The sequence below is a fragment of the Lynx rufus genome, unplaced genomic scaffold, assembly GCF_022079265.1.
Source record: "Lynx rufus isolate CCGP_SWC_20201006 ecotype Redwood Valley unplaced genomic scaffold, mLynRuf1.p SCAF_29, whole genome shotgun sequence".
NCBI classification, from domain to species: Eukaryota; Metazoa; Chordata; class Mammalia; order Carnivora; family Felidae; genus Lynx; species Lynx rufus.
The window spans coordinates 8,177,959-8,200,949 of record NW_025814844.1 but is presented as its reverse complement, the minus strand read 5'-3'; the positions used below and the strand labels follow the sequence as shown (position 1 = coordinate 8,200,949).

The 22,991-nt window shown below is 42.5% G+C and overlaps 1 protein-coding gene across 1 annotated transcript in view; it reads right to left on the bottom strand.

The window, feature by feature from the left end:
• LAMA1 (laminin subunit alpha 1) overlaps positions 1 to 22,991 on the bottom strand; it is a 135,610-nt gene that overhangs the window by 2,497 nt on the left and 110,122 nt on the right. Inside the window, 13 exon segments of the mRNA XM_047090312.1 lie at positions 1,482 to 1,615; positions 2,877 to 3,030; positions 3,557 to 3,715; positions 4,251 to 4,440; positions 6,508 to 6,620; positions 8,370 to 8,505; positions 9,884 to 10,069; positions 10,783 to 10,946; positions 13,154 to 13,324; positions 13,520 to 13,634; positions 16,253 to 16,396; positions 16,864 to 17,006; positions 17,667 to 17,817. Of these exon segments, the coding sequence (XP_046946268.1) occupies positions 1,482 to 1,615; positions 2,877 to 3,030; positions 3,557 to 3,715; positions 4,251 to 4,440; positions 6,508 to 6,620; positions 8,370 to 8,505; positions 9,884 to 10,069; positions 10,783 to 10,946; positions 13,154 to 13,324; positions 13,520 to 13,634; positions 16,253 to 16,396; positions 16,864 to 17,006; positions 17,667 to 17,817 (1,960 nt within the window).

Below are 22,991 nucleotides of genomic sequence, written 5' to 3'. Positions count from 1 at the left end.
TACAGAAAAAAAAAATATATATATTTTGAATTAAAAAAATTAGACTGTGGTATATCCATCACATGGAATACTCTGCAATAATAAAAAAAGAAAAATGAACCATTGATAAACACAACAGCCCAGATCAATGCCAGGAAATGAGGCTGAGTGTACAAAGCCAATCTCAAGAGGACATATACTGTATCATATCATTTATATAATACTCATGAAATAACAGAGAGCTGGAGAACAGATCAGTGGTTGCCCAGGGCTAGGGAGAGAGTTGGTGTGGATATGAAGGGGTGGGTTGAGAGAGCCTTGAGGTACAATTAAGTATCTTGACTATGAGGGTGGATACATAAAGCTAAACAAAATTGTGTAGAGCTACACACACACATGTACATGTATAACTAACTCAGCTGAAAAAAAACTCTGGATTATGCCAATGTCAATTTCATGGATTTGATGTTGTGTAAGAGTTATGCAGGGACACCTGGGTAGCTCAGTCGGGTAAGCATTCAACCTTGGTTCAGGTCACAATCTCGCAGTTCATGAGTTTGAGCCCTGCATTGGGCTCTCTGCTGACAGCTGAGAGCCTAGAGCCTGCTTCGGATTCTGTGTCTCCCTCTCTCTCTGCCCCTCTATTTCTCTCAAAAATAAGTAAACATTAAAAAAAAATTTTTTTAAGAGTTATGCAGAGCGTCTGGGTGACTCAGTTGGGGAGCTGACTTCGGCTCAGGTCATGATCTCACAGTTCATGGGTTCGACCCCCATGTCAGATTCTGTGCTCAGAGCTTGGGGCCTGCTTCCAGATTGTGTGTCTCCCTCTCTCACTCTCTGCCCTTCCCTCACTTGCAGTCTGCCTCTCTCTCTCAAAAATAAATACGAAAAAAAACTTTTTTAAATTAAAAAAAAGTTATGCAGATGCTAACACGGGGGAACCCTCCTTATATATTTTACTATAACTTGCTATCAATATGTAATTGCTTCCAAATAAAATGTTAACAAATATTAGGGAAGGGAGAGCATCAGGTTGGCAATTTTCAGATGCCTCTGGAGAAAAGATTTCTGTTGTAGTAAGATTGCAATTTTGCTTTAAGTTTAATTTCATTTTTGTCATTTTTAATCTTTTTCAGATTAATTAAACCTTTTCTCTTTTCCACTGAAATGATCATTGGAAGTTTGGATCTAGGTATTTCTTGTTTTTTTGTTTTTTAATTTTTTTAATGTTTGTTTATATTTGAGAGAGAAAAATAGTACACAAGCAGGGGAGGGGCAGAGAGAGATGGAGACAGAATCTGAAGCAGGCTCTGAGCTGTCAGCACAGAGCCCGATGCGGGGCTCGAAGCCAGGAGCCATGAGTTCATGACCTGAGCCAAAGTCAGATGCTTAACTGACTGAACCACCCAGGCACCCCTGGATCTAGGTATTTCTACTGTTTCTCAATTGCTCTGTCTCTGGCACTGGGATAAAGGAGAACCCCATCAAGATCAAGCACTTACCTTGCCATTCACAATCTCTAATCCGATGGCATCTACTTTGGCGCTGCTGATCCCCAGGAGGACACCATTCTCAGAGGTGGTACGAAATTCCAGTGTTATATTTACATCTGATCGGACTTTGTAGCCTTCCTTGACTGAAAAATACAAGGATAACCCCAAGTTAGGGGTGAGCCTGGCCCAGGAGGGTTCAGAGTCGGAGAGGCCGTGGGCTGGCTGGCTGGTTGGTTGGCTGTGCATTTTGGTTCCTAGCTCAGGAGGCCTGGTGCTAGCTCTTTCTCTGGATCCAGCACCATCCTCAGCTTCCTCATCTGTAAGATGAAGTGATGCTATTCAAGACCTACCAGGGCTGAGCCAGACCAGAGCCCAGGCAGGCACATCCTCTCTTCTAGAGAGACATAGGGAAAAAACCAAAAGGGATTTGATATAATCCTATAATCATATAATCATATAATCCCTTCATCATCTATCCGGCAATAGTCTACTTTATTTTCCCAATATCTACATGCTGGGTATGGTGTCATTTACTGAGCATATTCATATCCACACTAGGTTTTTTTACTTGAGGATTTAATTAAATGTATATTTTATTCAAGTGATAGAAAAGCTGAGAAACCAAACTGGGGCTACATAGCAGATGGTTGTTCAGCCCAGGGTTAGAGGAAAATTGGGAGAAGGCCGTGTTACCAGAGCTTCTTGGAAGCACAAGAGTGAAGGAGAGAAGTGTGCTAGCTTTTCCTTTCCTCCCACCCGCCCCTAATCTTCCACCAGGACCTCCCTGGAAGCCAGAGAAATGCGGTTCCCTGTGGTAGAAACCAGAACAGAGGCCAAGAGGAGCAGGGTTGTGAGTGCAAACAGCAAATCAGATGGAGAGGGAAGGCCAGATACATCATTACAAAGGCTTAGTTCTAGGCCGTGAGGAATTTATATTTGAAGGCATTTTAGACATTTAAATTCCTCTACTTAGGATCAGTATTGTCAACAGTCTCAATGGAGTCAATTTCTTCATCAAATCTGACTTGCATTTGGCTGGCTGGTCTAGATATTTTATGTTGATTTTTGTCAAAGGCCTTTATTAACTTGGGCAGAGAGAATGTGGCTCACATAAATTTAGGGAAAGTACAGACAAAACCAGTACCACATGTCTGCCCTCTGCCTGAAGTTGCCGCTCTCCTGGTGGGAACAAGCCTGCAGCAGGCCATCTGGATAGCATGAGGGGGAGAAGGCTTTTACATTAGAAGTTGAGAAATTAGAATAAACTCGAACACTTAACTAAAATGGTCTTGCTGCAGCCTTGTTCAGGGGGTCCTGTCCTATCAGGACATATCACTGGATCCATTTCAGAGTGCAGGCTAAATAAACCCAAAGATTTCTTTTGAGATCATTGATAATACATACCAAGAGCTGCGTATCCACTGCCTTCAAAGAACGTTCCTTCCTGGGCCACTGCATAGCACCTGCTTACTGCAAATGCAGACACTGGGCTGCTTTTGTCCAGCTGTTTGCCATTCAGTATCACCTCCCCAATGCAGGCGGGGACACTGTGGGTGATCTAAACCAAGTGACATGAGAATAGATGCTCTAAGTAGAACAAGAAGGGCAAGGGTAAAATGTTCCTATGCTCAACAAACACGTTAAAATGTTAACTTTTGGTTTTTAAAATCGAATTTCCACAATAGTTTACATAAACATCTAACGGAATGCTACTAGCTAGGAGTATCTTGGCTAGTAATGCAGTAAAGGTGTTTTCCATCATTTTGATTAAGTAGTGTAGAAATCAAGATGCTGAGTTTTCTAATCTGCAAATACAAATCTACTGGACTTTCCTGCATTGTACCAGAGCTAAATGGCTGGGGAAGGGGAAACGTTCATTAACTAACAGGTAGGAAAGGCTGGCTGAGCTTCAAGGGGAAGCCCCAACACAATTTAGGGATGCAGTTTAAAAGGTGTGCATCATGCAGCCAAGCTCCAGTTTCAAACAAGATAATTCAACATAAACTTTTTCTCTTACAAATAAAACCACAAAAGCACAACCACAATAAAGGTAAGACGGGCTCCAAACAGAAAACACAGCTTACGTTTCCAATGTTCCTGGCTCTGTACTCAGAGGGAAGACCTCCTAGGTACAGCTTTCCTTCCACATCCAACATGGTACCATCTCCCACAGCTGTCACCGTGGGGGATTCCTGGCCATCAACTGTCATGAAGCCCTTTCTTTTAAAGTGCTCTGTCTTGACCTAGAGCAAAATGAGAATATCCACAGTTTTAAAGGAATCTGAGAAAACTGTAACAGATGTTGTTTGCAGCATCTGTTCATTATAGCTGTAACAACCTGAATGAGATCCTAAAGGATGGCTCTGATTTTTACACAGTTGGTGTTGAGGAGACCAAGCCTGGCAGGAGGCTGGAGCAGGCACAGGCAAAGCGCACGTTAGAATGGGAAGAACCCCTGAGGCCTAGTTATAAGAAAGCAAATGCCATGACCTAAGGGTTGGCCCACTCATGCCACAGGTAGGCTTGATTTACTTCTCATCAAGGCGAGAACGCTTCTGGTACCTTTCATTCATTCCACCAATGTTAGCTGCTGAGTGCCTTTCAGGATGCAGAAAAGGTCCCTGCCTACAAGAAGCTTATATCTATAGAGGAGATAGTGGACACAAAGCAAGCTAGAAACCAAAGGGGATCACTTCATGACAGTGAACTGGAATGGATACAAGGGATGGATGGAATAAACCTTAGCACGAGGGATTCACCAGCTTCCTGAGGGCATACCGTGTGCCACCTGCCATCACTGATCACTGCAGGGTGGGAGACCTTTGTTCTGCCTTTCCCAAGATCAAACATGAAGTGAAGGTGGCCCCCATGCAGCTGGAGCGTGGCATAATCAACTTGGTTCTGATGAGCCATGTAGTAAATCAGACCGCTGGAGGCAAATGTCCGGATACTTAGCTGAACTGAGAGCCTGGAGGAAAACAAGAGCTCAGGCCTCAGAAAGAAACTTTCACATGTAAAAATAACCTCAAAGAGAGAATCTAATAACTGTTTCAACCTGTGTATTTAACATCTCAGCAGAGTCATTCATTATTCTTTCATTCATTCATCCATCTGTTCACCCAACTAATAGTTACCACATACAGATGTCTGCCAGGGACTGTTCTAGATGCTGAGGCTGGAGCACTAAACAAAGAGGAATGTCCTTTCTCCCGCAAAACTAATACTAGAAATCTATCTGAGATAAAATTGGGTCATGAGAGGCCAACTGGTGGTTTTATTAAAGAGGGCAGGCAGCTCTGAAAAGGTGCTGTTTCAGCTGAGCTCTGAATGGCAGGAGCAAGCCCCACAAAGCTCAGCACTTTGTTTGCAGACAGTGCCGAGTATGCTAAAACAATGGGGTGGATTTGGGTGGACAGCCAGGAACCCCCTACCGGGGCTCCATGGGAGACAGCACCACACAGCAGTGGAGGGAAGGCTGCATCTGGGTATCCTCCCGCAGAAGAAAGCACAACACTAAAGCACTCTGGGACAGGGAGTGTTAAATATCAAGGCAATTTGTGGCACAAGTGTTTGCTCCTCTTGTTAACACTGATGAGGAAGAGGGTGATGGCTCTGAGAGAGGTGATGGGCTCCAGAGGCAAGCAAGATGGGGAGCAGGACCCTTCCTCTGTGGTGCAGGGGAAGAGGTACAAGGGTGGGGGACAAAGGCAGCAGGGGTGCTCTTTTGGGTAATGGACAGATGAGAGTTCTCTGTTCACTGAGGCAGTCATCAACTGGGGCATGAAGAGAGGCTGTGGGAATGCACAGAGTTTTGAGATAAGAGAAGCTATAAAAATTTTTTTAAAAATGAACATAATAGAGAATAGTATTGGCTACTTATGTAGTCTGGAGGTTCCATCTCAAATCAGTGGCCATGGCTTTCAAGTCAAACCAGGTAAGAAAGAGATACGTACTTCTGCAGACTTGACCACCAATGTGGATTCTGGTACAGATTAGTAAGTATGAATTTTTCCTGGGGCCGTGGTGGAAGTTTACAAAGGAGCACCTGTAATAATGGCACTGTGCCCATCTGTGTTGGGGGTAAACTATTCTAGGGGAGCTGTAGAAGGAGGGTTTGTGAGAAAGCATGACAGGTTCAAGGTCTTGATGCAGTTGAGGAGCTGTTGGAATGGAAGGTAACAGTAGATATGAGGAGGACGGGGTTAATAGGATGCTTCAGGTAGAGATTCTGGTTGGAAGTGGGATGGATATTTACAAAGTAGGCAAGGGTGTGTGTGACCGTGGGGAGAATGTGGCTGAGGAAAAGCCCTCTGACAGGAGCCAGAAGACTTGGAAGGTCCAGTGTGGGGTGGCCGAATTCATGGAAAATGATGGCCCAAGTTATGGAACAAAGACACTGAGGCAAGGTCTGAAGACGGTGCCATAGGGGCAGTGATCACAGGTGGCCATAACACCAGGTGCAGTCTGAAGGATTCAGAGGAGAGGAGGAATGTGGAATCCCCAGGCCTCATCTGTGGGATGTGAGCTAGCTTTGTCAAGGAAGAGCCCTTGGGGACAAGCAGGTGTGAGGGCAAGAAGGAATGCGCAGATTGGTGTGGGTGTGGCACCAGGGAGTTTGAAAGGCACAGTGAAAGAGTTTGGGTGGACAATTTGATCAGATTAGTAAATGCTTACAACAGAATGGGGTTGAAAGTCCAGAGGATGATAGATCTAGAGGACTTGAGATTCTAGAACAAGATGATTTAGAGAGATTCCCTACCTATGTGCTTTTCTATATTCATACAGAGGCAGCAGCTAGCCTTCATCAAGAAGGGGTAAGGACAAACCACAGAACCCCACTGGACCACATTTTAAGCATCTGGTTTGCACAAAGGCTGCATTCCTGTCTCTGCCTTTTCACCACTGCCATTTGGTTGCATGTTGAATACTCCATAATAACATACAAGAAGCTTCTGAAAAGACTCATTGCTGAAGAATACCTCCTGGATTCATTTATCGGTGAGACATCTAATAAAGACTTTAGAACAACACCCACCTCTTTCTGACAGCCAGCTGATTGAAGGGCAACACAAAATGGCTGCTTTGCATGAGGCCAAACTGGTGAGCGTTGGGGATGTACTCTGGGGCTCTGTCCACAGCACACTGCCCCTGTAAGACACGCAGATGGACTCTCAGCCACACAGAGCCAGGGCCCCCACTAACATGTCCCAAGTTTTCCATGAAAAAAATATCTCAGAAGCAACTGGATCAGAACACCAATAGCCACAAATACATGTCTGCGCTGACTGATTCTCTGCTTTAAGTAATTTACTTGCTATGTCTTTATCTGAGAAGGCAGTTAGAGCTTCTGTCTTTCACCTCAGTCCCACTCAAGTTTGCTTAAAAGTCCCATGACTATTCATCAGGCCAAAGGGGCAGAGGCCTTGCTGCTGCCCTCCCCTGCCTCCCACCCCAGGCAAGGGCTGGAGGGGATCAGTAGCAGCACATGTACCAGGAGACTGGAAGTGCCCACAAGTGACCAGCAGGGGCTTGAGCCTGACTTCTCCAATTCCTCCCAGACAGAGCAAGTCCAGCTGAGAGGAGCGAGGCTGAAAGGGGGGCTGCTGGGGAACCTGCAGGTTGCCTGGCCGCACCCTCCACACAGTGGCTCTGAACCACGTGAGGCTTCAGACTCACTTTTCGGCTTGGGGTAGGTGGACGCTACCAGGGGAGCTGTCCTGAGCTCAAAGATTGGTCCTGCTTGGAAGGTGCTGCTTTTTGTATGACTGAACCACCATCTAATCAGAGTGCATGCTTTCAACCAAGGAAACAGAGAAATCAGAAAAGGGAAAATGGAAACTAAGAACTGCCATTAAAAATATTTGGCCATGGGGCGCCTGGGTGGCTCAGTCGGTTGAGCGTCCAACCTCGGCTCAAGTCATGATCTCGTGGTTCATGAGTTCGAGCCCCGTGTCAGGCTCTGTGCTGACAGCTCAGAGCCTGAAGCCTGCTTCAGATTCTGTGTTTCCCTCTCTCTCTCTCTGCCCCTCCCCTCCTCACACTGTGTCTCTCTCAAAAATAAACATTGAAAACTTTTTTTTGAAAAGTACTTGGTCAAAATTGGCTTTTCCTAGATGAATCAAAAATTTTTTTTTTTAAGCAATAATGGAATGTTCAATGGCTTTTACATGACTTATTTTCTGTTTCTGACTCAACCCGAAGTCACGATGAGTCCTTATAGAAACTCTGCTACAAATCTTGCTGTACGGCAGTCAGATGAAGATGGCTGTCAGGGCCTGTGGTCTGTAAATGCTGTGCCGTGTCATCAGAGAACTATTCGCCACCCTGCCCCTGCTCTGCTTTTCATCACAGGGATGAACCTTGTGACCGTTCCTAGAGTTCTTTGAAAAATGGCTTCCTCGGGGCGCCTGGGTGGCTCATTTGGTTAAGCATCAGACTGGTAATTTTGGCTCAGGTGATGATAGCATGGTTCGTGGGATTGAGCCCCATGTCAGGCTCTGTGTTGAGCATGGAGCCTGCTTGGGATTCTCCCTCTCTCTCTTTGCCCCTCCCCCCCCCAACAGACACATACACACTCTGTCTCCAAAATAAAGAAAAAGTAAAAATGGCTTCCATCTAGGGGTTTGGAGGGTGGGTCAATGGAAAAGGCTGGAGTGTTTCTCCCTCCCTTCCAGCTCCAGGTGGCCTCCCTGACAGCACCTTTCTTCTCTGTGCCCCAGTACTCACCAGGAGACCCTCTCTGCTCAGACTCACTCCCCCTGTTCCTGGTAGCACCACCTTCTCCCGTGGCACTGTTGTTCCATTGTGCTCCTTCAGCTTTCCCAACACCTTTGTAACAAGGTCCCCGCTTTTGTTCTGAGGTACTTGACTGATACAATTAAAGAAAGCCCCTCTTACTAGACTTGGTAAAGGCTGAGGCTCTGGCGGGAGCTCGCTGTCCTCTCCATGAAGAGCCAGCTTCGGCCTTTCTGAAAGCAAGCAGGTGTCCAAATCTACTTGTTCATAACCAACCGCACTCGTGAAATCCAAATGTCTAGATACAAAGTGTTTATAAAATTAATTAAGATACTATGTACAAGCCAACACAGGAGCCAAAGTCATTTGATTATTGAACACTACAGTCTTATGAAAAACCATTAATGTATAAGTCTTAGTGAAACCAAATTGACCATCTTCCAGTGACTAGAAGTCTGTAAGTCTTATATATTCCCTCATTTGATTCTTCGACCCACCCCACTCCAGCCCCTCCCCGTGTCGTCCTCCTGGCCATCGCTGAGCATCCCTCAAGATTTGGCTCAAATGCAGCCTTGGCCGGGGTAAGAGAATGAGTCTGTCTCTGGCTCTCACACGACTACACACTGGCCTCAGTTAAACACTGATTTCTTTCTTAGAGATTTACACTTGCCAGGAAGTCCTGACCTACACTTTTCATATTCCCTTCACTCTGCAGCCCTTGCAACATGTCCTGTCTGCGTCTACCCTCTTGGCACCTTCTGAGGACGTGGCTGTGAACAGCACAGAAGCATTTCTGCCCTATGGAATTCTCAGCCTCAGGGCTTTCAGTAGTAAGATGCTGAATCAGTTTATTTATAAACAGAGAACTGGGCAAATAAATCAACTGTACAAATAAGTTGTACAAACCAAGGCTCTGACATGATAATCGTGCTGAAACCCAGTGTAATGTTTTATTCTTCCAAAGTCCAAGGACTCCTAAGAGGTTCTTTTACAGGGGACACTGCGACCATCAGAGATCCAAGCCGTTGTTTAAGGTCTCAAGGCAAATGGGCAGTTCAGGCAGGAGGGAGCTTGCTTGTCCTGGGCAGATTCTGGCTCCGCACCCCCACCTGCAAGTTGTAGCCCCGCTTTTGTGCCACCAGCGTTCTTATGCAGGCAGGAGGCAAGTGAAGAAGAAATAAATACCCATGGGCATGTGGGCATGTGTCTGTTCTCTTACTCAGAATGAGCTCCACAGGGAAAACAGACTTCCCGTTCTTAATTAGGCACTAATTGTTTCAGGAGGAGCCATTAAACCGAAGCTGCAAGAAACCCCACCATAAAGGTTCCTTTAAAGCAGTGAGCTCAAGACAGCAAGAAACTTGCATCACAAAATCTCTATGTTCCCTGAAGTGCATGTCAAAAGTGTATTTGACCTCTGATGTTTGTTGATAGTCTGTGGAACTGATGTTCATTTTTTTTTTTTTTTAATATATGATTACCAGATATATCCACTATTCTAATCCAGTAGAAACCATTTGGGAGACCTTTGCAATAGAATAGGGCTCACTTGTTATTCAGAAACTTGTAGGATTTTAGGTAATCTCAAACAGCAAAATTAGATAGCAAGTCAGGGTCAGTACTCAGCTTTAAAAAATTAGGAAGTGCAAAAACATGTTAAGAGCAGTTACACTTACTCCATGTTAAAGATCAGGTTTTTGATACAGCCGTGAAATGATCTTCCCATCTTGAGCACTGATGTCCCCTCACCCTCTGGAACTCCCCCTATGTACAGGCTGGATACATTTATTGTCCTGCTTTCTGCTGATGGGCCCAACTTCATTTCTACAGGATTTGTCTCATCCATTTGGACAGTGATAACGCTAAAAGGTCAAAGGAGAAAAGAAAAGCTTTTAAATGTAATGAAACATAACTATTTTAATACATAATTTCACAAGTTCTTACTGAATGACAGAAGTTCCCTGAAGACAAATTTTAACGACACTAAGTGAATAAAAAGGTGAGTCTTAAAAATTAACACTTACAATTGAACATCCTCCCAAAATGAATCACGTTATTAAATACTATTGAGTTCAATTCACTTGGGGAGAGTATTATTCTTTTACTTTACCTGTGATAAAATGTCCAGCATGCTTTTGAAACATTTGGTCTACCGCTTTGAAGGGATATATGTAGGAATGCTGATACAACACTATTTACTATTTTACTATTTGTTTTCTGTTTACTGTGTTCCTATTTACTGTTTGACATTATTATTTAGTATTGATATAATGCTGTCTACTCACACTATGGTACTATCTGCCACAGAATTAATCTGATGTAAAACATTTTATACTGGGCCCCAGAAAAGAGCAGGGTTAAGGTTTTTTAATTGCAAAAATTCCACAAATATCTTATTACCAAGCAGATGAAATTACTTTTGAGGGAGGTTTTCTAGAAGGGCTCCAGAGTTATTCTGGAGCTGTAAAATCTCTGAATTTACCTGACTTCATCCTAGTCATCCCAATCATTTTACTGCAAAGAGTATCCTAACATGGTTCCTACTGTCGGTCACCAGGGCCTTGTATGTGAATACCTCCCAGTCCTCATCAGAGAGATGGAATGCTCTTGCCCGTCACCATATGTGCCCTTGGGAGCACGCAGGACAGCTCTTCTCAGGTTTGCTCCATCCCCAGAGTTAACGTGCACTTCAATGTGGCCTTCAATCAGCATGATGGAAAAGAAGGGCTGGGAAGGTTGCTGAGAGATTTCCAACAGAAAAAATATTGCCACGTGATTTTTAAAATTATTATGAAGACAATATGAGAGTATTAACAAGCAACTTATTAAGAATATCACCATCTAACACAACTTTTAAATTTTGTATATGAGTTTCTAATCTCTGTTCATATGATTTACATTCTGCTTTATGCTCTTATCATTAACCCTATCATAGATTTCCCTTTCTACTTCATACTTTTTATTGCCACCATATGTACTAACAGATACATATACTGTAAATCATTGACCGATTTATTGTTAAAAATTTAGTTTCCAATTTTTCTTACCATACATAGTACTTTTGTTTTTTGCCTGTGAACACTTTTTTTTTTTTTTTTTTTTTTTTGGCCTAACATTTCTAAAAGTGGGTTTAAAAGGTGGAAGAGTTTGGAAATTATTAAAGCTTTGAGAATTATTTTGCACATTGAAAATTGGTCCACCAGCAGAACGGGAGTGTGAGTGTTTCACAATGCCCTTGTGAGCATTCTGTTTTGCTGAACAAGCAGCAAACTATGATTTGCAAATGGTCCTATTAAGATTGGTGGAGGCAGGGCACCTGGGTGGCTCAGTCGGTTAAGTGTCCAACTTCCACTGAGGTCATGATCTTACAGTTTGTGGGTTCAAGCCCCACATCGGGCTTTATGACGACAGCTCAGAGCCTGGAGCCTGCTTCAGATTCTGTCTCTCTTTCTGCCCCTCCCCCACTCGTGCTCTCTCTCAAAAATAAAGTAACATTAAAAAAAAAATTTAAGACTGGTGGAGGCAAACAGTCTATTGGTTCCTCAAAAAGTTAAACATAGAATTATCATGTGACCTATCAATTCCACTCCTAGGTATATACCCAAAAGAACTGAAAGCAGGTAGTCAAATACTTTGATGTAAATGTTCATAGCAGCATTATTAACAATAGCTAAAAGGTAGAAACAACCCCAAATGTCCATCAGTGAATAAGTTATGTACATATAATGGAATAGCAATTCAGCCATAAAAAGGAAGTACTGACACATCCCACGATGTGGACAAACCTCAAAAACATGCTAAATGGAAGACACAAAAGATCACATGCTGTTTGAGCCCATTTATATAAAATACAGATCATCAGGAAATTCAGAGATACAGAAGGAAGACCGCTGGCCACCAGGGACTGGGCTGCTGAGGGGACAGGAAGGGCCCGCTTGACCGCACAGGCTATTATTTGGGTGATAAAAATGTTTTGGAACTAGATAGAGGAGGTGGCCTCACCACATTGTGAAAGCACTAAATGCTAACTGTTCACTGTAAAATGGTTACTTTTATGTTCTGTGAATTTCATCTCAACTAGGAAAAAAAGAAAAAGATTGGTGGGGCCCATAAACCACTCTGTCATGGTTAGACCTTCGCCAAGTGGCTCATGAGGCACTAGGAGTCTACACACTGGTGTTCCAGTCCTGGCTCAGACATATATCAGCTGTGTGACCTTCAGCAGGTTAACAAGGTTCTCTGAAACTTTTTCCTCCTCAGCAAAAGTAGGATAAGCAGCATTCACCCTGCAGTGTGGCTGTGATCATCACACAGCAATGTCTACAAATAATCTTGCACAAAAGAGGACAGTATGCCGTGACCTCTACTTCATTAAGACCGTAAATTAGCATTCTGTAAAGCCTCTTCGAATTACGTGATATATGCAAGTTTGAGCAAAAGAAAGGGTAAATCTATGCTTTTAAAATGGAATATAAATATGGAAACCCATCAACTTTTCTCTCTTCTACAGCTGCCCCACTGTGCTGATCACAGGCCACATTTCTCTTTCTGCTGACTTCAATCCTATTTGTAGATAAGGAAAATTGTGCTCCATGGAGCAGCACACTAAAAAACTCTACAGAACTGAAGGATTTACTTTCTTAGCCTTAGAATAAAGAGTAGCCACCTAACATGTGGAAAAAAAGCTCTGAATGAGCTTGAAAAGAATGAGGGGTAGACAGCAAGTATCTGCCTTCTCAGTAGTTAGACAAGAAAAATGACTGTGTACCACAAAGAGGTCACTGATTCATAGGGGAAGACATTCAGCGATAGTAACTGCTACTTATTAAAATGCACACTTATAAACGACTGGCCACACTGCTACGATAATGTTCACGACCAAGTCATTTTCCAACTAGTGCTTCTTGAGCTTGTGGCTGAATAACAATAGCATTTGAGCTACTCACCCCGTGGGCCTGCCGATGACCCTGCTTCTCCCCATGCCTGCCCAGGGCAGCCAGGATGATGCCACTGCTGTTCTTGGTGGCAAATGTTGCCAACAGTTCCGATTCTGGCAACAAAGACCTGGGTGACAATTCAACGTAGCCACCTTTCAAGAAGCTAACAGTTCGGATAGGCTGGTTAAAAAGGAGGCAAAAAGAACACCATCAGGACTCCTAAGCACTGAATCGCCCATGGTGGGGTTTACCGCTGGTCTCCCCATCATCTCTTTTCCATCCATCTCACTGTGTTAGATTTTACTACCTTATTATGTCAGTAAGTCAGTGGACATTTGCAAAAACTCATTCAAATATTAATAAAAGGCTTCCCACCTCCAGTATACAGCCTTTTCTCACTCCATAGGAATTTCTGAGTAAATCAAAGGTTGATCTGGATATTTCCAGGTTTTTGATACAGCCCACATAGCTTTTGCTGGTGACACCTTTCCTGTAAGGGAAGGGCACAAGAACAACAACATTTGGATTTTATAACTCCATTTTTGAAAGAAGGAATAAAAATAGACCTACAGGTAAAGAAGATCTGCTTCTATGTGTCATTCTGCAGAAATGTCTAAGTCTCCCACTAAAAAGGATATTGATGGTGAAGATTTTAGGTCTAATGAAGGCTCTCCTTAGGACCAAGGGAAGGGGTTGAATTTAGGGAGTTTGACTAAATGGCTACCTAGACAAAAATGCATCATATTTTAAGGGAAAGTACTGTAGTCACTGCAATTTAAATATACTCATTAAAACAGGCCAATGATAAGAAAGACAGTACACAGTCATAAGGAAACAATAGCACATAGATTGAAATCCAAATCAGTACTATATTTTTCTCTTTTTTTGTTATTTATTTTTAGAGAGTGTGTGTGCACATGCGAGCAGCAGAGAGGGAGCAGGAGAATCCCAAGTAGGCTCCTCACTGTCAGCAGAGAGCCTGACGTGAGGCTTGATCTCACAAACTGTGAGATCATGACCTGAGTCAAAATCAAGAGTTGGGTGCTGAACCAACTGAGCCACCCAGGTGCCCCACTACCATATTTTTCTTAATAGAAGTTGCCATACTGCTGGTTGGGGTGAGGTTGTAATATGATCAGTCTCTCATTTCCAAAATATGGAGATGACTGAACATCTCTAAGTTATATTCTGAAGCATCAGCTAGTCACAGGAGAACTCTGAAGTCACATGGTTTCCAGCTAGAGTCACGTCTCACTTTCCCTCTGTGTTGAGTAGTGAGCTGCAGACCATTAGGCAACTACAAGATTTAGGGCAGATTTTAACTTTTCTGGATATGTTTCTTCCTTTGTAATTGAAGAGGCTGGTCTTGATAGATACCCAGGTCCCTTCTAGCATAAAAGTCTGTTATTTGGAATGTCTTCCTGGAAAGGGGGATCTTTTCTCCATTGTCTGCACAGTGTCCATCTCAGTAGAGTACAGATGAACTGCAGCACAGCTTGTTGCTACAGGAGCACCCACCCTGCTGCCACCATGTGAGGAAACGATATCTGGAATCGGGAATTAGGAGACTGGCTTCCAATCCTGGCTCCATCCTGGCAGAGGGGTAAGACCTGGGACAAGTGACCAACTCCCCCTGAAGTTTAAGTGTAATTCATTTCAAGATGGGGTGTGGGGGGAGGGGGACTGTGACTGGTGACTGTGGTGGTAAGCTGTGTCCCTTGGAACTTTCAGAAATTTCTGGCAAAGAAGAGGGGTGAGGAGTGAATCTGGACTGCTCAGCTTAACAGCAACCAGTGTGGACGCACTTCCGTGCCACTGATTAGGAGTGCATATAAAAACTCAGCTGTAGTTAGTGCGGTAGTAGTAGGGTAGTAGCTGTGCTACTAACTTCTTTGAAGACCACTGGGCTCGGTGAATCAGTTTGGACATTTGGTAGTCCCACTCCCCAGAATCTATCTTGCCTCGACTGCTGGCCTTTGGTATAGGAGGTTTTTGTTTTTAATGGTGTGAAAGAAACTTCAGGCTTCATTTGTCCAGTCCAAAATGACACAACTAAGAACAAAGACCCACAGAGATCTTATGTAAATTATTAAAGTTACAAAGCTAAACATGAATCAGTGTTACAAAAGGATCTCATTGCCTTCTGTGCCACCTTTCTTCCAACTTCCTGATGCTAGTGTTTCAACTTTCACATACGTTATTCATTCTCATCACACAAAGGAGAAATGCAGACAGCATGATTTTTTTTTTTTTTTGCCCTGAAAAAGATTCTACTATTCTGAAATGTTTAGAAGGAACAACTTATGATGGAAAGTGGGGTCTAGGAATACTGTACCATATTAAGTAACAATTAGTAACAATCACTAGATGTTCTAAAGGCAACAAATAGAAAATCATTAATTTTACTGCAGGAGGATTTCTTTACATCCCAATTAGTAGACACACAGTGGTTTGAATCAAGGCAGACGTTAGGGATTAAAATTTGTCCCCCACAAAAGATGATGAAGTCCTAACCCCCAGTACCTGTGAATGTGACCTTATTTGGAAATAAGGTCTTTTTAGATGTAATCAAGTTAAGATGAGGTCATTAGGATAGGTCCTAATCCAATATGACCATTGTCATTATAAAAAGGGAAATTTAGGGGCACCTGGGTGGCTCAGTTGGTTACGTGTCTAGCTCTTGATTTTGGCTCAGGTCATGATCTCGTGATTCATGAGATCGAGCCCCACGCCAGGGTCTGTGCTGACAACATAGAGCCTGCTTCGGATTATCTCTCCCTGTCTCTCTGCTCACATCCAAAAATAAATTTAAAAAGGGAAATTTGGTCACAGAGACATACACAGAGGGAAGACAGTGTAATAAGAAACAAAGAGAAAGCCATCCACAAGCTGAGTAATGCCTGAAACTCCCAGAAGCTAGGAGAGAGGCATGGAACAGATTCTTTCTCACAACCCTCAGACAGAAGCAATTTTGCCGACACCTTGATTTTGGACTTGTAGCCTCCACAGTTGTTTAAGTCCCCTGGCTTGTGGCACCTTATTATGGCAGCCCTGGGAAACTGACACATTTGGCAATTACAGGCATGACAAATGGGCAATGTGATATACCTTACAATTCTTGACCTAGGTAATCCACCCACATAAATTGGATCTTTATCTAGACGATTGAGGTCAGAAGATGCTCCCGGAGTTTCACCTTGCTTCGTTTCTTTATAACTGGTGTTATATGCATCAATAACTGCTAGGAGTCCTAAAATGAGATCAAATAGAAGAGACAAGAAAATGAAAATCACTTTCTGCATTAAAGTAAAACCAAAGTTCATTTATAAAGACATACTCTTTCACATTCTGCACATTTGACCAGGGAGTGTTCTTGACTATTAAATCCTCTGTACAAAAGTCAGTGAATCCAGAATATACAAAACTAAAATGACAGCAGTATGTGTGTGGCAGAAAAGAGAATGGCTTTGATCCTTGATTCCAATTCAGCATTTAATATTAAGTAATGCACCTGGAAACCATAGAAAAATAGAATTATAACGTTTCTCCAGCAAAATGTGAATCCTGGTGTTTAGCATTTCAAAGAAAAAAATGGCTTTCTATTAGAGTATCATTCAAGAATAAAGGAGCCACAAAGTACATAAAGACTGCTGATTTTGGAAGGATTTCTATTTCTATGAGGGTGACCAGTATCTCCTTGCCCTTCTGTGCACTTAACTTGCTTTCGGTTTCTCTGGAAGGCGATTTTATACCAGGTTCCGTTGTTATAGCGTCTGTCTGTAATAAGAGCAAGAGGCCCTGAACCCAGGTCAACTGTAACTCTAACTCTGCCACGCACCAGCTCGATGGATACAAAGTCTTTCTGTGAAGAAGAGAAAAGAGTTACCCAGGGCTATGTCATTCTTACGGATCCCCTTTCCCTCCCAAGGCAAGGATGGCAGAAGTCTTCCAAAGTCAAACTCAGAAAACTGGATCTGGCCTAACAGAGGTCTCTGTTAGGAAACTAAAGTGTCCGGGAAGACTTTCTAGAATACTACACTAATATAAAGGAGAGAAATGCATTGTTGCCCAAATCCAGAACTCAGTAAGAGAAATGGAATCTTTGTATCTTTTTCATTGAGATTACATGGACCAGTCCTAAAAATAAAATTAGAAGATCCAGAAAGATCACATGCACAATAGGATAAAAATAACATGAAATTCCTGTCGATGGAATTCAAAGGCCACAGTGATCGCAGTGAATGTGGAGCAAGATATATGAAAGTCAAAATTTAATAACAAATGTTACTGCTCTCTACAATGATTGGAAGCCTGTTTTCTTTCTACTTGGTACTCTACTGTATTTTCCAAAGGTTCTTTGGTGAATTTATAATACATTTCTTAAAACGGGGAAATAGTATGGCATACATATGTATACATTATATTTGCATATACTCATGAAGCAGTCATTAAACATAAATATCCTCCTAGCAATCTGACTGTATATACACGGTGGAGTCTGCTGTCCCATAAAGCCTCTTACAGTGCCATTTGAAGCAAGGTAGAGAAGAAGCCCGTTGGGTGAAAAGGTACTAAAAAGCATAATTATCTGAGTCACGGTAGCCCGGAGCGTCTTCTCCACAACCGAATAACCACTCCCATCAAAATGGAAGGACGAGTCTTCGTTCTGGGGGCTGCAAAGCAGAGCAGATGAAATACAATCTATTCTCAGGAAGGCAGTTAAGGAGAAGAAATACCTTTACTGAGTTCTCTCCCTCACAAAAACTGGTAGAGCTATTATTTCCATAATCTGATAAGAAGCATAAATCATATCTTAAAATATGCTTGCCATGAGATTATGCAAAACAAATGCCAGTTGCTTTATATGGAAAGGAAAATGTAGGCAGTGTTGACTGTAGTAAAAAGGAATGTCTTCAAAGGATGGATAACTGCTCTAAATATTTCTACTTATCAAGTAGACTCTTTGTTCCAATGTCCTTTAATGTAACTGTCCTTTCTTAATTCCAAAGCTTTCAGAGTAATTTTTATATTAGCATGTTATCACCCTCTGCTGGTTTTAACTAATACATCAGCTAAACTGGAGTAATGATGGAAAACAAATCTACATCAATGTAGCAGGACCACTGTGCAAAAAAAAAAAAATCACTGACATATATATATATATATATATATATAAAATAAAATATATAATATATATATATATATATATACACATATAAATCTGCAGGATGAACTTAGAACAAAGTTATTTAATACAGACCTCAGTACTTCTCAGGTGAGTGTTTTCTGGTCTTCCCCACACCTCAAAAGGCTAACTTTATTCACGCTTTAATTACAAAGTAAGTTTATCTGGAACATGTCCTAATAGGTTTCAAAAATGTTTCTGGGCTTCAGAGTGAAACTCGGACTTTGGTGTGTTTGGGGTAGGAATTTGTACTCCTCCCAGTGGAATAAGCAAACTCAGTGCCGTATCTCCAGGCAGGACAAGTAACCAAACGGTGACACTGTTTCCATCCACAGAACAAACATAGCGGTGCTTTGTGAAACCTGAGGTTTCAAACTGATAGCTTCCCACAGTCCAGTTTTTTCTAAAGATTGCTGTCTTTCGACCTCTTTCAGGAAGTGTATATAACTTAAAGGAAATGCACTCTGCGTAAAGAAACTATAGACAGATACCATATGGTTTCACTCTTATGTGGATCCTGAGAAACTTAACAGAAACCCATGGGGGAGGGGAAGGAAAAAAAAAGAGGTTAGAGAGGGCGAGAGCCAAAGCATAAGAGACTCTTAAGAACTGAGAACAAACTGAGGGTTGATGGGGGGTGGGGGTGGGTGGGTGATGGGTATTGAGGAGGACACCTGTTGGGATGAGCACTGGGTGTTGTATGGAAACCAATTTAACAATAAACTCCATATATTGAAAAAAAAAAAAAACATCCGACTTCGGCTCAGAAAAAAAAAAAAAAGAAACTATGGCTTAATTCTGTTATTTAATTCCTAAAGCTGTGACTTCCTACAAGCATGTTCCATTGCTCTAGCTCTTGGCTGATCAGTTTCATGGGGTTAAGGATGCGGACTCTAGAACCAGATTGCTGGGGTTCAAATCCCAGTCCTTCAATTTACTAGCTGTGCGAACTCGGAAAAGTTACCTAATGTCTCTGCGCTTCATTCTTTTCATCTATAAAATAAGGAAAACAATAGCTCTCAGGAAGGCTGTGCATGATTTAATACATGTCAAGTTCTTTAGACAGTGCTTGGCACTTATATGTTCAGTACATTTAGCTCTGATGATTCTGCTTTGTTCAGAGGTCCCTGAAGGGCTGCCATTTTGCCTCTTAAAACCTGAACCTCAAAATTAAGTACCTTTTCAAAGAGCACACCCAAGAAAATAGTGAAACCAGGTTTCAAACAGAACTCCAGAAATCTGTCTTGTTCCGCTGCACACACCCTCTCCTTCCCCAGAACTCCTGAGTTCTCTGTTCTCAAGAATGTGGACTCTCTACTTCTGGCTTCTCTCCATCAGCAGGGCCTGCCCCAATGAGGCAGCACAAAGAGGGGTGCATTCAAATGAACCAACTTGTGAATGCACGTCTTCGGAGGTTCTTGACCCGGGGTCAGTGACACACTTCTGGGGCTTGTCCCCTTGTGGGTCAGGCTTCCATTCTATAACCATGAGGCCCAGGCGCCTGATCGCAGGTGGGCCACAGGAAGGCAGCTCCAGGCCCCTGCCCAGACAAGAGGCCCCGGGACAAATGAAAGCAGGGTTGGCAAGAGCACTTTACGGAAAGCTCTGTTCCAGACCCAGCAATTCCAGGTGAGAGTCCTGTAGTCAGGCAGGCCTAGAGAGACACTCTCCCTCCCCAGCCCTCAGCCCTGTGAGCCTTAAAGAATGACTAGGCCTCTGGTCCGAGCTCTCACTCATGACAGGGGTAATACCTACTGTGGTACCATCAGCACTCTGGGCAGCTGTTACGAGAGTGAGTGGGGTAGCACCTGGGCCCAGGCCTAAGATGCTGCTTCACCTGTCACCTCCTCCTGCCACAGCACAGAGTACTTTCTCTGTGCTTTCATATGGCTCTATCTCCTATACACTAGGAGATGTTGGAGGAGGTGATGAACTCACGTGACTGACGTTGACCTTGCCAGCACCTAGAAGAGTGCCCTGAACGCAGGCGACTGACCTGTCCCAAAAGTCAGCTACACAGCCTATCACAACATCCACTCATAACTAATACAAGAATAAAGTCCTGTTAATCAAATAAAAAGGGGTTTTTTTTCCATATTTAGGTGAAAACTGTTAGAATCCATGGTTTCTTTTGTAATATCCTTTAAGAATTTAAGAGATTGTTCATAATTATTAACATACATTGATAGCATATAAAGAAGTGTAAATATTCAAGGAGGAATAAAACAAAAAATTCAATTCATTTAAGTTGGTAATATAAGTAAAAGGGGTGCCTGGGTGGCCCAGTCGGTTAAGCGGCCGACTTCGGCTCAGGTCATGATCTCGCCATCCGTGAGTTCGAGCCCCGCGTCAGGATCTGTGCTGACAGCTCAGAGCCTGGAGCCTGTTTCAGATTCTGTGTCTCCCCTTCTCTGACCCTCCCCTGTTCATGCTCTGTCTCTCCCTGTCTCAAAAATAAAAATAAAACGTTAAAAAAAATTTTTAATAAAAAAATAAAAAATAAATTAAAAAAATATAAGTCAAAGTTACAGGTAAATGTTTCTATTGAGAAAATTATCTTTTTAAATCTAAAGGACATCAGTTGACCACACTAATGATTTAAAATGGCAGGTTACACGCAGAGGTGCAAAGCACACTGAATTCTAATCACTGGTCTGCTAAAATTGATTCATTTACTAGAATTAGTTTGTTAATTCTTTGAGCTCAAGTCTTTGTCTAATAGGGTAGGGATGGTTGCCTAAAATGAAGGCAATTCAGTTTACAAATACAGACAGCATCAGCTGTGTCTGTCTCAGCACTTTCCATGGTATGTGTTCTGTGGAACACCAGCAACTCTGGAATGCTGCTTTTTAGAGAGTTTGGGATCAAGTGAGTTTGGGAATGGTGCAACTCCAGCCCATCCCAAGGACAAGGTTACTGCACATTCGCACATTAGGGGCTCTGGATGCCTCACAATCAGGAAATGTACTTAATCATTTAACGCACTGTTTCCCAAACATTTATGGTCAGGACACATCTGACACCCCCACTTTAAAAAAGTATTTATTAATATCCTATCAAACTAATATTCTTTAAAAAAAACACACACACACTCAACATACTTTAGAAGTGGTAGTCAGTATAAGAATAGCCAGTTGATTTGTTCAGTGCCCAGAAAAACATTTAATCAAAACTTTGAGCTAATGAGTCAGTCTGACCCTAAGATTCAGCTGGGTGGTCAGCCTTCCAGCAAAAAAGCCAGTTCCAGAACATGCGTTGGGAGGGTGGTGGCACCTGCCAGTCCCTCCCGAGTTTGGAGCAACCTTCCTCTTTCCCCGGAGGTCCAGGTTGGGTAGACATGCAGTGGGAGGGCAGATCTCAGAAGAAAACGAGTGGCCACATAGAAAATTGACTTCCTCTCCAACAAAAGAAAAGAGCTAGCAATCATCAGATTCACTCATTGCTACAGTTTAAGGTCAGCGGTTTTAAGATAACCCTGAAAATGGCAGGTGAAATTGGGGATACTGTAACAGCTAAAGCACAGGGGGACATTTTCCATATTAGAAATTTTCCATCTCTGTTAAGACTTTCCTTTCTACAAGTAAGATTAATGATCTGGGGTCAATGTGGGGCCCAGAGGTCCAGGGGCCAGAACATTTTTCAAGTTCGAATAACTATTGCTGGGGAAATGTCCCTGCTAGAGAAAAAGCACGAGGAAAATGTGATGGGGAGTTCTCTGCTCCCAGAGTTCTAGAGCTGGTGCCATTACCTCAGTAGGTAATATCATTTTTTATTATATTTGCCAATTACAGAACCTCTGGTTTTCACATGCTTATTGTCAAGAAAATAACTGAGACATTTATCTAAAAAGCAGTGGATTATCACTGCAGAAAGATCAGAGGGAAACAGTCTCAAATTCATTATTTTCACATACATCATGCTAGGTGTTCATCACCCCACTTTTGGGAGGTAAGACAAACATGATTACCATTTTCCTTTTCTGAAAGAAGAAATCAAATCTCCACAAAGTAAGTGACTTACTACAAAGTCACCAAGAGGGATTTTGGTAGGAGAGGGAGCCTGAGTAAGTTAGATTCCAAAGCTATTTTTTTTTTTTTTTTTTTTTTTTCAGAAGGCTCCAATAACCAAGCTTCTGGTCATGACTTTGAAAGCAAGCTGAGTCAGGGGAAAGTAGCAAAGAAAAGGCTCAAACCACAAAATCCCAAGCTCTGAGCCCTAAGAGAAAACAGATCTGACAGTAACAAAATGAAAACTCGCCCACAAGTTTCCAAATGTAATGGGAGTTGCTTCCAACTGATCTTGTCACAGCTCACTGTTAATTACAGATATCTATCTAGACAGAGCAGCCCATTAGATGACAGAATCCTATCAGATGTTTCATTTCTCTAATGGCAAAGGCAATCTATTGTCTTAATTACTGAAGTGCTAGAAAACAGGTCTTGTACATTTACGAAACTGCAATTACCTTTTTAGAAAGTAATGCAGGGAGTGTTGAGCTCAGTGGGCTTGTTATTAAATGCCTGCTGTTACATTAATACCTGCAAGACGATTTTAGGTAGTTGTTCTCCATTGCCAAATGCATTTAATTTCTAGAATTTTAGAATTTAAGAATAGGAAAGTACTTATCCATAAAATCTGGCAGCACAAAGAAAATTCTTATCC